General features: G+C 36.2%; 1 protein-coding gene across 2 annotated transcripts in view; it reads left to right on the plus strand.

Moving 5' to 3' along the window:
• NEDD1 (NEDD1 gamma-tubulin ring complex targeting factor) overlaps positions 1-13,448 on the plus strand; it is a 55,004-nt gene that overhangs the window by 19,295 nt on the left and 22,261 nt on the right. For both annotated transcript variants that reach the window (XM_004381245.3, XM_023735736.1), the window contains exon 6: positions 12,916-13,145. In XM_004381245.3, the coding sequence (XP_004381302.1) occupies positions 12,916-13,145 (230 nt within the window). The remainder of the gene's footprint in view (positions 1-12,915; positions 13,146-13,448) is intronic.

Genomic DNA, 13,448 nt, shown 5'->3' on the forward strand with positions numbered 1-13,448 from the left:
TATGTATAGTATCATATCATCTGCAAACAGGGAGAGTTTAACTTCTTCATTACCAATTTGGATGCCCTTTATTTCTTTCTCTTGCCTTATTGCTCTAAAAAGCTACTGTGATTATTTTTATACAAGTCTTTTTGTGGACATGTGTTTTCATTTCTCTTGCATAAACACCTAGAAGTAGAATTGCTGGACCTTACGGTAGGCAAAAGGAGCCCTGGTGGTTCAACGGTTAAGTACTTTTCTGATAACCAAAAGGTTGACTGTTTGAACCAACCCAGCAGCTCAGTGGTAGAAAGACCTGGAGATCTACTTCCATAAAGATTATTGTTGTTAGGTACCATCCAGTTGGTTTTAACTCATAGCAACCCTGTGTACAACAGAACGAAAAAGTACCCAGTCCTGCACCATCCTCACAGTCATTTCTATGTTTGAGTCCATTGTTGCAGCCACTGTGTCAGTCCATCTCGCTGAGAGTCTTCCTCTTTTTCGCTGACCCTCTCCTTTACAAAGCATGATGTTCTTCTCCAAGGACTGGTCCAGAATACGTGAGACTAAGCCTCTCCATCCTCCCTTCTAAGGATCATTCTGGCTGTACTTCTTCCAAGACGGATTTGTTCCTTCTTCCGGCAGTCCATGGTATGTTCAGTATTCTTCACCAACACCACAATTTAAAGGCATCCATTCTTCTTCAGCCTTCCTTACTCATTGTCCAGCTTCTTTTGCATGCGTATGAGGTGATTGAAAATACCATGTCTTGGGTCAGGTGCACCTTAGTCCTCAAAGTGACATCTTTGCTTTTTAACAGTTTAAAGAAGTCTTTTGCAGCAGATTTGCCCAGTGCAGTACATTGTTGGAATTGTTGACTTATGCTTCCATAGGTATTGATTATGGATCCAAGTAAAATGAAATCTTTGATAACTTCGATATTTTCTCTGTTTATCTTAATATTGCTTATTGGTCCAGTTGTGAGGATTTTTGTTTTCTTTATGTTTAGGTGTAATCCACACTGAAGGCTGTAGTCTGTGATCTTTATCAGTAAGTGCTTCAAGTTCTGTTAACTTTCAGCAAGCAAGGTTGTGTCATCTGTATATTGAAGGTTGTTAATGAGTCTTCTTCCAATCCTGATGCTGCTTTCTTCTTCATACAATCCAGTTTCTCAGGTTGTTTGCTCAGCATACAGATTGAATAAGTATGGTGAAAGAATACAACCGTGACACACTCCTTTTCTGATTTAAAACACACACTATCCCCTTGGCCTATGTACAGGTTCCTCATGAGCACAAGTAAGTTTTCTGGAATTCCCGTTCTTCACAACGTTATCCATAATGTGGTATGATCCACACAGTCGAATGCCTTTGCATAGTAAAAAAAAAACACAGGTAAACATCTTTCTGGTATTCTCTACTTTCAGCCAAGATCCATCTGATATCAGCAGTGATATCCCTTGTTCCACATCCTGTTGTGAATGCAACTTGAATTTCTGACAGTCCTGTTGGTATACTGGTACAACCACTTTTGCATGATCTTCAGCACAATTTTACTTTTGCGTGATACTAATGATGTTGTTCGACTATTTCCGCATTCTGTTGAATCACCTTTCTTTGGAATGGGCATGAATATGGATCTCTTCCTATCAGTTGACCAGGTAGCTGTCTTCCGCATTTCTTGGCATAGATAAGTGAGTGCTTCCAGCAGTGCATCTGTTTGTCGAAACATCTCAATTGGTATTCTGTCTATTCCAGGATCCTTGTTTTTTTGCCAGTGTCTTCAGTGCGGCTTGGACTTCTTCTTTCAGTACGGTTGGTTCTTGATCATGTACTACCTCCTGAAATGGTTGAACTTCAACCAGTTTTTTCTGGTACACTGACTCTGTGTATTCCTTCCGTCTTCTTTTGATGCTTCCTGCATCTGTCAGTATTTTGCCCATAAGATCCTTTAATATTGCAACTCGAGGCTTGAATTTTTTCTTTAATTCTTTCAGCTTGAGAAATGCTGAGTGTGTTCTTCTTCTTTGGTCTTCCAGCACCAAGTCTATGCATATTTCATTATGGTACCTTACTTTGTCTTTTTGAGCTGCCCTTTGAAAATCTTCTGTTCAGTTGTTTTACGTGATCATGTCATCCATTCCCTTTAGCTACTCTATGTTTCAGAGTCTCTTCTGACATTCATCTTGGTCTTTTCTTTCTTTCCTGTGTTTTTAATGACCTTTTGCTGTCTTCATGTATGATGTCCTTGATGCCATCCCACAACTTATCTGATGTTTAGTCATTAGTGTTCAGTGCGTCAAATCTATTCTCGAGATGGTTTCTAAATTCAGGTGGGAGATACTCAGGGTCATAGTTTGGCTCTCATATACTTGTTTTAATTTTCTTCAGCTTCAGCTTGAACTTGCATATGAGCAATTGATGGTCTGTTCCACAGTCAGCCCCAGCATTGTTCTGACTGATTCTATTGAGCTTCTCCATGGTCTCTTTCCTCACAAGTAGTCGATTTGATTCCTGTGTATTCCATCTGGCAAAGTCTACATATATAGTTCCCGTTTATATTGTTGAGAAAAGATATTATAATGAATAAGACATAGGTCTTGCAAAATTCTGTCATGCGATCTCTGGCATCGTTTCTATCAGCAAGGCCATATTTTCCAACTACTGTCCTTTGTTTCCAACTTTCGTGTTTCAATCTCCAGTAATTGTCAGTGCATCTTGATTGCGTGTTTGGTCGATTTCAGTCTTCAAAAGTTGGTTAAAAACCTTCTACTTCCTGATCTTTGGCCTTAGTGGTTGGTGTGTAAATGTGAATAATAGTCCTGTTAGCTGGTCTTCCTCATAGGCGTATGGATATTATCCTATCACTGACAGCGTTGTAACTCAGAATAGATCTTGAAATGTTCTTTTTGGCGATGAATGTGACACCGTTCCTCTTCAATTTGTCATTGCCGGCATAGTAGACCATATGATTTTATGATTTTAATGGCCAGTAGCGGTTCATTTCAGCTCACTAATGCCTAGGATATCGATCTTTATCTGTTCCATTCCATTTTTAACAACTTCCAGTTTTCCTAGATTCATACTTTGTACATTTGTTTGCAGCTGTTTCGTCTCAAATTTTAGTCGTGTCACATCAACAAATGAAGGTCTCTAAAAGTTACTGTATCTGCGTCATTAAGGTCGACTCTACTATGAGGAGGCAGCTCTTCCCCAGTTGTATTTTGAGTGCCTTCCATCCTGAGGGGTTCATCTTCCAGCACTATATCAGACAATGTTCCGCTGCTATCCATAAGGTTTTCATTGGCCAGTTTTTTCAGAAGTAGACTCCCAGTTCCTTCTTCCTAGTCTGTCTTAGTCTAGAAGCTCCTCTGAAACTTGTCTGGCATGGGTGACCCTGCTGGTATTTGAAATACCAGTGGCATAGCTTCCAGCATCACAACAACATGCAAGCCACCACTGTATGACAAACTGACAGACTAGTGGTGGTCTGTAAAGATTACAGTCTAGAAAACCCTGTGGGGCAGTTCTACTCTGTCACCTGGGGTCTGTGATTTGAAAAGCAGCTTGACGGCACCTCACAACAACAGGGTAAGTAAGCAAAGCTTCTGGAAATCTTGCACTATTATTCCTGTGTCTTCCTCACATTAGAAAAATTGTCTTAAAATTATCTGTAACTGATCGATTGCTATTTTATTGATTTTCATAGAACTTTCATTGATTACTTTGCATAACAAAACTGAATTAAATTTATTTTCTAGTTTAGGAAAATAGTAATGCTCAAGGCTTAATCTCTTGTCCAAAGTCAGATATACCAGAAACTGGGATCTTCATGGGTGTGCTTTCTCCTGCTAGGGCAGAGTGCCTATCTATAAGATCTTCTGGTATAGCTTTACATGATAAACCCCACATTTATGTGGAAAGCACTAGAGGTAAAGCACTTAGCTAGCTGTGTGAACATGGGTAGGTTACTTAACTCTCAAGCTTCCTTTTTCTTATCTATCAAGTTAGAATAATAAGATACTTTTTCTTTCAGTGAGTTTTGTCTTTGAATATTAAATGAGATGCTGAATGTGCTTACCATACTGCCTAACATTTGGTAAAAGATCAATGAGTGTTAACTGCTGTCAAGAGCTTTTAATGAGTAATCATATCAATACATTAAAATACCTCCTGTGATTTACTTCCCCAGATTGGTTTGAACTTCTTAAGGTTTAATTCAGTCCCTCTAAACCCCTACTAATTTGCCAGTTGTAACTTAACTTTGAGGAGCCCTGGTGGTGCAACGATTAAGTGTTCAGCTGCCAACTAAAAGGTTGGCAGTTTGAACCCACCCAGCAGCTTCACGAGGGAAATACCTGGCAATCTGCTCCCATAAAGATTATAGCATTGAAAACCCTATGGACAGGTCTACTGTCACATGTGTTCACTGAGTTGAAATCAACTCCATGGCACCTAACAACAACTTAACTTCAGTGATCATACTTTGTGTTTGAGGTGTTTGAGACTAACATAAATAAGGACAGCATTAAAGAAGGTTAAGAAACTGAACTGGAGTGGGTATTCTTTTTTTTTACTTTTCTTGGTAAAATGGTTATATATTTTTTGTGTATTGTACTATTCTGTTTTTCTCTAATAAGCTATACCATTAAAACAGAATGCATGGAGGGGAAATACCTATATGTATGTAAGGATGTGGTCCTAGCTTTCTTAGGAAAGTCATAGTTTTCATGTTTCTGCATACTTACGTTTCCCTTTTACAGAGAGTATAATTTAAATCTTTGGGGGGTGTGTGTGTGTGTTTTTAACTTATAAACAGTTTAGTGTTACGGTTTATTTTATCTGTTTTGACCAAAAGCATAGGATTGCTACCTGAGTATTCATTTTTTTGAATGTTTATTAAGATTTCTTAAAATTCATTTGTTTCAAATATATTACAGATTTGTTTTTTAAATTAAAAAAATTCATAAAAATTTCAAGTCTGTCAAAAAGTAGGATTGACATAACTGAATTCAAACACACTTACCCAGACCAGCTTCTATGTTGATGAGTTTTACTATAAATAGGATTTGGGTTATTGAGAAAAATTGTAGGTAGGGTACATCTAATGATTAAATTAAATTTTTTCTAGTTTTGTTTCTGTGAACAATCAAGAATTTGAAATCCTTAACAATGATCGAATTGGTTTCTTAGCAAAAGTGACAAAACCATGACGTCTCAGTGAATCTGCATTGTACTTAATTTCATATTGGAAATGAGATTGCCTGAATATATTTAGAGTCTTACTTTGAAATGTCTGAGCTGAACTGAAGCTGTTAGTTTTATGTGGATCACAGTGTCTTTCTGCAGGGAGAAAAGAGCCTTGCTGCTTCTGCAAAACTTGCCAGGCTGCCAGGCTCCTTAATTTGTAATTTCAGGTCACTGTTTGGTAAGTTCAGCAGCTTAGGCTCACACTTAGGTTAACCTGTGTTGTCTTTCTCAAAAATGCAGCCTTTTACAAAGTGGTTAAAAATGTTGTGTGCCATCAAGTCAATTCCAACCCATGGCAACCCTGTAGGACAGAGTAGAACTGCCCCATAGGGTTTTCTAGGCTGTGATCTTTACAGAAGCAGAGTGCCAGGTCTTTCCTTCGAGCGACTGGTGGATTTGACCTGCCCATCTTTCAGTTAGCAGCCAAGTATTTAACCATTGTGTCACCATATTTTATTGGTTCCTTAGATTTAAAAAATTATCTTCAAATATAGCAGGTTTTCTGTGAGATTTTAAATGTGACATATTTCAGTATATGTTAAATGCATTTACTTAAGTGAAATTTTTGATGTTTTATGAATAGATTTTGTAAATATTAATAAGCCTGCTTGAGACAGACATCTGGTAAATGTAAATAATTATTAATTACATTTAAAAAATAATTATTTTATTAAGAACGAGTTTAATTCTTCATTTGGTCTACTTGGTTGACCAGTTATGATTATAACTGAATTTTCGCACTCAGAAAGTTTGACTACAAAGCTTTATATCTAGAGTAGTACTGTCTTTTATGTTATGTAGAAGACCACAAAAACATTGCTTTAAAATGTTTGCATAATAACATGTCCTTGATTCTCTCAGTGTATTTCCTTAGTATTTGTGTATACTTGCCTACCAAAAAAAACCAAAACCTGTTGCCATCGAGTTGATTCCAACTTATAGTGACCCTGTAGGACAGAGTAGAACTGCCCTATAGGGTTTCTGTGGTATAGCTGGTGGATTCGAACTGCCAACCTTTTGAGTAATAGCTGAGCTCTTAACCACTGTGCCACCGGGGCTCCATACTTGCCTAGCCGTCCATATATTATGTTCTTGAACAATTTTATAATTGACGTGTAGGTACAAAATAAAGTAATAATCTATATCTTTCTTCTATATTCTTAATTTTTTCGTCCATTTTTCTCTTCTAAATTTTCTTTAATCGTAAGTTATTTGGAGGATATTTTCTTACAGTGTTTCTGTGTATGGCTCTGTCTTCCTTCTCTACAGTTGTAATCCTGTGTATCTAATGTCGTTTTATGCCTTTTTCTTGTTTGTTTTATATCCCAGGTATTTTTCATATTATTAGTCTTCATAACCATAATTTTTAATGACTGCATAATATTTTATTATTCCAATGCCACAGTTTACCTAAACATTCCCTTATTTTAAGTTGTTTGCAGTTTCTTACAATGAGCACCATATGTTAGTATTGTTTTCATAAGTATATATCTTATGCTTTTGATTTTTCCTTTGAGGTTGTGATTTCTCTTTCAGGGTAATCCTGTAGAAGGCTCACACTTTTTTTTTTTCCCTTGAGAAGCTTAAATGTGTTACTCTGTTTTCTTTGGTCTCAAATATTTGTTGATGATCTGATTTTATTTCCATATAAGTCACTTGTTCTTTTTCCCTAGATTCCCAGATTTTTTTTCTTTTAAATTCCAGTAATTTTACTAGACTGTGTCTTAGTGTTGGTCATATTGGATTGCTATTCTCATGTACATGGTGTACTCATTCAATATGTAGTTTCAGATCTTTTTTATTTCAGGAAAGTATTTTTGAAATATAATTTTTTTGGTATTATCCCCCTGCCCCGATTTTTGGTTTCTTTGTTGGATCTTCTTTGCTTACCTTCGATGGTTTTTCACTATCTCTCAAATCATTTTTAGCTTTTTCTTCCCTTTTTGATTTAAAAAAAATTTTTCCTTTTTACCTTCTTTAAGGCATCATCTGTTGTGCTACTCTTGTATTCCTTCTAAACGAACCTTCATATCTGAAAAAGATTTATTTCTAATTCTTTCCCAAGTTCTGACATCTCATTTATGAGTTTTATAATTCTGATTTATATTGTTTTTTCATGCCTTCTGTCACTTTATTGTCTTTTTGATTATCTGTTGGGAAAATTTTTCTGGTGTGCTTCATTGTCATAGGGATGCCAGGTTTTGTTCCTTATTCTTTTTGTTCTCATAATAACTTTGTATGGGATTTATCTGTAAAATTTATCTGTAGACAGAGATGAGGTTCAGAGTTGCTTTTCTGACTGTACAAAGCTCCCTCTCCTGTTGTTTTCAGGTAGTGTTAAAAAAATGATGACTTGCTTTCTGAGGTTCCCTGGCTACTTTACTCCCTCATTTCTGTGTAGACCTTCTCTTTCCTCCTGCTCTGTTGCTCCTTTCCTGTTCAGGTTTGCTTCCACTCCCAGCAGTATCTCCTTAATGTGGGGCCTTGACCTGAGAGGGAGGCACCCTGGTTGACCAGTCTGGGGAGTTTATGGGGACTAAGACCTCTTGCACAGACCCACTATTGCAGTGGGTTTTCCTAGTTTTGACTGATGTTCTGAAATTGCCCACCATGATTGTCTATGAATACCTTCTGACTGTTTTGGAGTTCTCCTGTTCTCAGAGATGTCTCAGACTCTCTGTTGTTTCCTTCTGCTTCCTTTTACAAGGGCACTAATGCCATGATGGATTTGTACTTGTTATTGTGTGTTCTACTCCTGTCTGTTTTGGGGCTCATGGGGGTACCTCATCATCTAGTTTTGTTGTAAATATTGGCCATGGAATTTTGGTTTTGCTTATCTAGCTTACTATCTGTAAACACACACATACATACCATGTGGGGGATCCCCAGACCAGGTTTGATGACTCACTAGGAGGACTCACAGGACTCAGCATATAGTCATACCCATAGCTGCGATTTATTACAGTGAAAAAATACAAAGCAAAATCGGCAAAGGGAAAAGGAACATGGGGTGAAGTTTGGAGGAAACCAGGCACAAGCTTCCAGGAATCTTCTCCCAGTGGAGAGGATAATTAGACAGTAGTTCAGTGAGAGATGATTAATGCTTGGAATAAGATACTAGAAATCATAAGGAGGGAGGAGATGGAGTCAAAGGGATATTAGATATATTCTGTGGTATATCCTAAGGGACATTACAAGACTATAGGAGAATATGAATGTACATTCATCTTATCTCTGGGAAGGAAAAGCTTTTCTAAACATAAGAACAAAGGCATAAGTCATTGAGGACAAGTTTGACAAAGTTGTTGTTAGGTGCCATAGAGTTGGTTCTGACTCAAAGTGACCCTGTGTCCAACAGAACAAAACACTGCCCAGTCCTGCGCCATCCTCACAATTGTTGCTTTGTTTGAGCCCATTGTTGCAGCGACTGTATCAGTCCATCTTGCTGAGGGTTTTCCTCTTTTTTCGCTGACCGTTTACCAAGCATGATGCCTTCTCCAGGGATTGGTCCCCCCTGATAACATGTTCAAAGTAAGTGAGACGAAGTCTCACCATCCTTGCTTCTAAGGAGCATTCTGGCTCTGCTTCTTCCAAGACAGATTTGTTCGTTCTTCTGGCAGTCTGTAGTCGTAGTATATTCAGTATTCTTCGCCAACACTATAATTCAAATGCATCAGTCAGTTCTTCAGTCTTCCTTATTAATTGTCCAGCTTTCACATGCATATGAAGTATTGAAAATGCAATGGCTTAGGTTAGGTGCACCTTAGTCCTCAAAGTGACGTCTTTGCTTTTTAACACTTTATAGAGGTCTGTTGCAGATTTGTCCAATGCAATAAGTCGTTTGATTTCTTGACGGCTGTTTCCATGGGCGTTGTTTGTGGATCCAAGTAAAGTACATAAAAATTAAAAACTGACAAAAAACGAGACTTAAAATAATCATAAATGAAAAGGGAAATGGGAAAAATATTTATAATCTATGAGAGCATTAATGTCCCTGTTATATGAAGGGCAGTTGCAAATTAGAAATAAAAGATTGCAATAGCCCAATAGAAAATAGGCAGAGTAAATTAATGGGCAATTCACAAAGGAAGGAAGATGAATAGCCACTTAGTATTTCTCAACCATGAACCTTTAAAGCACAAACAACAGTGAAATGGAAATTCTTTCATTATTAGTAATTTTTTAAAATGATCGTAATCGGGGCAGTTGGAAATGGGAAATACCCTAAATTTCTGGCGTTTAGGAGGTTATTTAGATAAATTGATATTCTCATGCATTCATATATTATCCAGCTATTAAAATCGTGTAGTAGAAAATATTAATGACATGATTGTTTGTTATAATAAAGTATGACCTCAGGTTTTCAGTTGATACCGTATGAATACACACATAAAAATACCTAAAGGTTATCCCCCAGAATAGTAACGAGTATTTCTCTAAGTAGGAAGATTATGGTGATTTTTTTTTTTCTTCCTTGTAATTTTTTTCCCCTTAAATATCTATAGCAAGCGACTGTAAACTATGACCCACTGGCTTCCACCTGCTTTTAGAAATAAAGTTTAGAATACAGCCGTACTTATTTAAGAATTGTCTATAACTGTTTTTGTAGTATAGCAGCCTAAAATACTTGCTGTCTGGCCCTTTAATAAAACACTTGCCAGCCCCTGATCTATCAGGTACCCTCAAGTTGGTTCCAACTCATAGCGACCCTGTGTATAACAGAATAAAAGGTTATCTGGTCTTCACCATCCTACCTTGATCTATAGTGGGCATGTATATGTTTCATGCTTAGAAACAACCCCCTCCATAAACACACACATTCTTACACAATAATAATGTGTTGTAAGAAAAAAATGGAGCATTATTGCTTATAGTGCTGGGATTTGTCTTTTTTTCATAAGCTTCTTGACTATGTTTTTTTCCTTAGAAATAGCTTGAATCTGGGACAAAATAGAGACTTAATAAGTTATGTGCTGCTGATACCAAAATGAATTAATACTTATTTTAAATATAATTTAGTAGATTCATACTTCATTTATCCAGGATCATTGGAGAATTTCTTTACGATATTCTAAAGAGATGGTGACGTAAGAGCTCATCTGCTAACCAAAAGGTTGGCAGTTTGAATCTACCAGCTGCTCCTTGGAAACCCTATGGGGGAGTTCTACTCTGTCCTATAAGGTCACTATGAGTCGGAATCGGCCCGACAGCAACGAGTTTGGTTTTGGTTTTAGAGTGTTCAGAAATGAAGTTCTGTTAATATCATCAAGGAGATAAAGGGAAGACATTTAAAGAGGTCAGGTGGCTACTTAAGGTTTTTTTTAAAAATAAGTATAAAAGATGGACAAATGAGTACATAACCAATGATGATTAGAAGAGTTATAAACCTGTAAGAATAGTGGTAGCAGCTGCTGTGTTCCTGGCTTGTGCAGAAATACTGTTTAATCCTCAAAATAATCTTGACAAGCAAACGATATTCTCTATTTTGTAGGTGGAGAACACTGAGAGTTGGAGAATTTAATTTACCCCAGTCATACAGAGTTGAACGTGTTTTATCAGAGAGGAATATTCATGGTTATCTTTAGCATTTGTTTTTTAACACTGGGTTGCCATATAGATCCAAAGAATTTGAAGCAATGTATGGAAGTTAGGTTTTGACTTAATAAAGAGATACATTTTTAACTATTTATAAAGTCCTATTTTATAAAGTAGTATAAGTTCCTTGTTCCCTGCTATATTCAAGCAAAATCTGGATAACCACTTTTTAAGGATGTTTTAGACAAATTCTTGCTGTGGCTAAGTGGTCGAACTTTATGGACTTTGAAAATCCGCCAGGCCTGTGATTTTATGATGTTAGGTTTTTTTTTTTAAGTTGTTTGTGCATTTAACACAAATTTAGATCATATGAAAGAACCATAACTGTGTAAACTCTTAAAGTGCTATAGAAATCTCATAAAGTTTTGCCTTATGTTTTGATAGGTTTGTATGTGACTATAACTTAAACATTAATTATAATTCACTAAGGAATTCTGTGTCTTTTATATAATCAAGATCCATGTAGTTTATTTTTTTTCTTGAATGTAGACCAGAAGATTTATCTATTCAAATGGATATACTTTTTCTCAACAAAAATGAAAACTATGTAAACTAACATTTTCTCTTTACTTTAGCCATATGAAAATGAGGAGCCAAAGTTAATGGATGGCCATTGTAATTATCCTACCTTACTTAGATATTGGTGGTTGTTGTGTGCCATCGAGTTGATTCCACCTCATAGTAACCCTATAAGTCAGAATAGAATTGCCCCATGGGTTTCCTAGGCTGAAATCATTACGGGAGCAGATTGCCAGGTCTTTTACCTCGCGGAGCAGCTAGTGGGTTTGAACTGCCAACTTTTGGGTTAGCGTTGTACCACCAGGACTCCTCCTTACTTAGGTGCCTGATAACAAATATTCCTTTTGCTTCCTTAGACAGAATTTATTTTGTGTTACTCCTAAACATTTTTTTGTTGTGGGGCTAATATATATTATTTTGAAAGACCTTAGAAATAAGTAGGATATGATTTTTTAATACCTAAAAGCTAGGGCTCAAATCTTTTTAGGGTATGATAAATTAAACTAGATAGAACAAACAAACAAAAAACCCTTAGAGATGTCTTTTGTTCTTTGACATTTTTATCTGGGACCTATGTGTAAAATTAATACCCACCTACTAGACCCTTATTCATTGCTTGACACAGGACTATCAATTAACTATTCGAAGGTGTCTTACATTGAGGTTCCCACACTTGCAGATTCTTCCTAACATTAATTTCTATATTTATATTGCTACTCATTTGAAGGGGGAAAATTAGCTTAAATGTAAAATGCTTAAGTCTCAGCACCGTAAATGATAATAACATAAATTTGAAAGCAACATTTTTGTAAAAGTAGTTAAATTCCACTAGTTTTATCTAGGAACTGTTTACTGAAGTTGGTTTTTGTTTATTCTGATCCAGCAGAAACTGGAGTTTTTTTTTTACACTAAAACAGTGAAATGTCTCCACTGCCCCCAGGGATGAATGTTTAGAGAAAGGTCAGCATTGCCCTCAGGCAACACTTTTGAGAGAATGGATATAGTGTACCCCTAGTCTGCATTGATACCAGTTCCTCCTCTGTGGTTAATTAATTTCATATTAGCCTTCAAGTGTTAAATTTCCAGCATATCATATGCTCAGATTCAAACAAATATACTCCAGTATCTAAAATATGTATAGATAACAAATATACAAAATATTATTGTTTATTCCCTCCTACTCTTCCCTTACACTTATTAGTGATTTGTCTGTGATTGGGCCTTTTATTTACGATGGATATTCTAACTCCAATGAATTAGTGTAGGTAATCTTGATGTTTTGTATTTTTCCTCGAAAAGGGCGGAGATTGAGGTAGCTGTCCTCCAAAATAATAAAATCATGATGAGTATTCAGTTAATAGAATATCAATATGTCTTAAGGTCATCTTACAGCCTACTAAAAATGATATTATGGTAGTCATGATTGAAACCTGTTGCTCTGTAAACCAGAGTGTGTTCTAAACGCTGTGTGAATAGTATGGTTAGTGGTTGGCTGTTATTTATATAGTTTAGATAAAACATCCATATGAATGCTTATAATTACATGAAATTTATTCTTTTATTTTTACAGTCTGTTCGACACTTGAAGTACTCCTTATTTAAGAAATCGCTACTGGGCAGTGTTTCAGATAATGGGATAGTAACTCTTTGGGATGTGAACAGTCAGAGTCCATACCATAACTTTGAAAGTACACATAAAGCTCCAGCTTCAGGGATCTGTTTTTCTCCTGTCAATGAATTGCTATTTGTAACCATAGGACTGGATAAAAGAATCATTCTTTATGACACTTCAAGTAAGAAGTAAGTGTGATGTGCTCATTTTTTATTTTAATAACAAACAATAATTATCTCATTAGCAGATATTTGTAAGTTATATAGACCTGATTAATGTGGGTAGAGGCCAGAGATATTGCTAAAGTTTGCATACTTGATTTATCTAGTGAGGTAGAATTTTCTGTTTTTCTTCTCATGCAGAAAAAATAGGTGTGCGTGGGGTAAGGGTAAGTATTCTTTAGAGTACTTCTGGATCATGAACAAGGAGAATAGTGTGTTAATGATTCTACATCTTTATTTTAGCATGCATAATTAATTAGCTTAGTATGA

The sequence above is a fragment of the Trichechus manatus genome, unplaced genomic scaffold (assembly GCF_000243295.1).
Source record: "Trichechus manatus latirostris isolate Lorelei unplaced genomic scaffold, TriManLat1.0 scaffold00081, whole genome shotgun sequence".
In the NCBI taxonomy this organism is placed as follows: domain Eukaryota; kingdom Metazoa; phylum Chordata; class Mammalia; order Sirenia; family Trichechidae; genus Trichechus; species Trichechus manatus.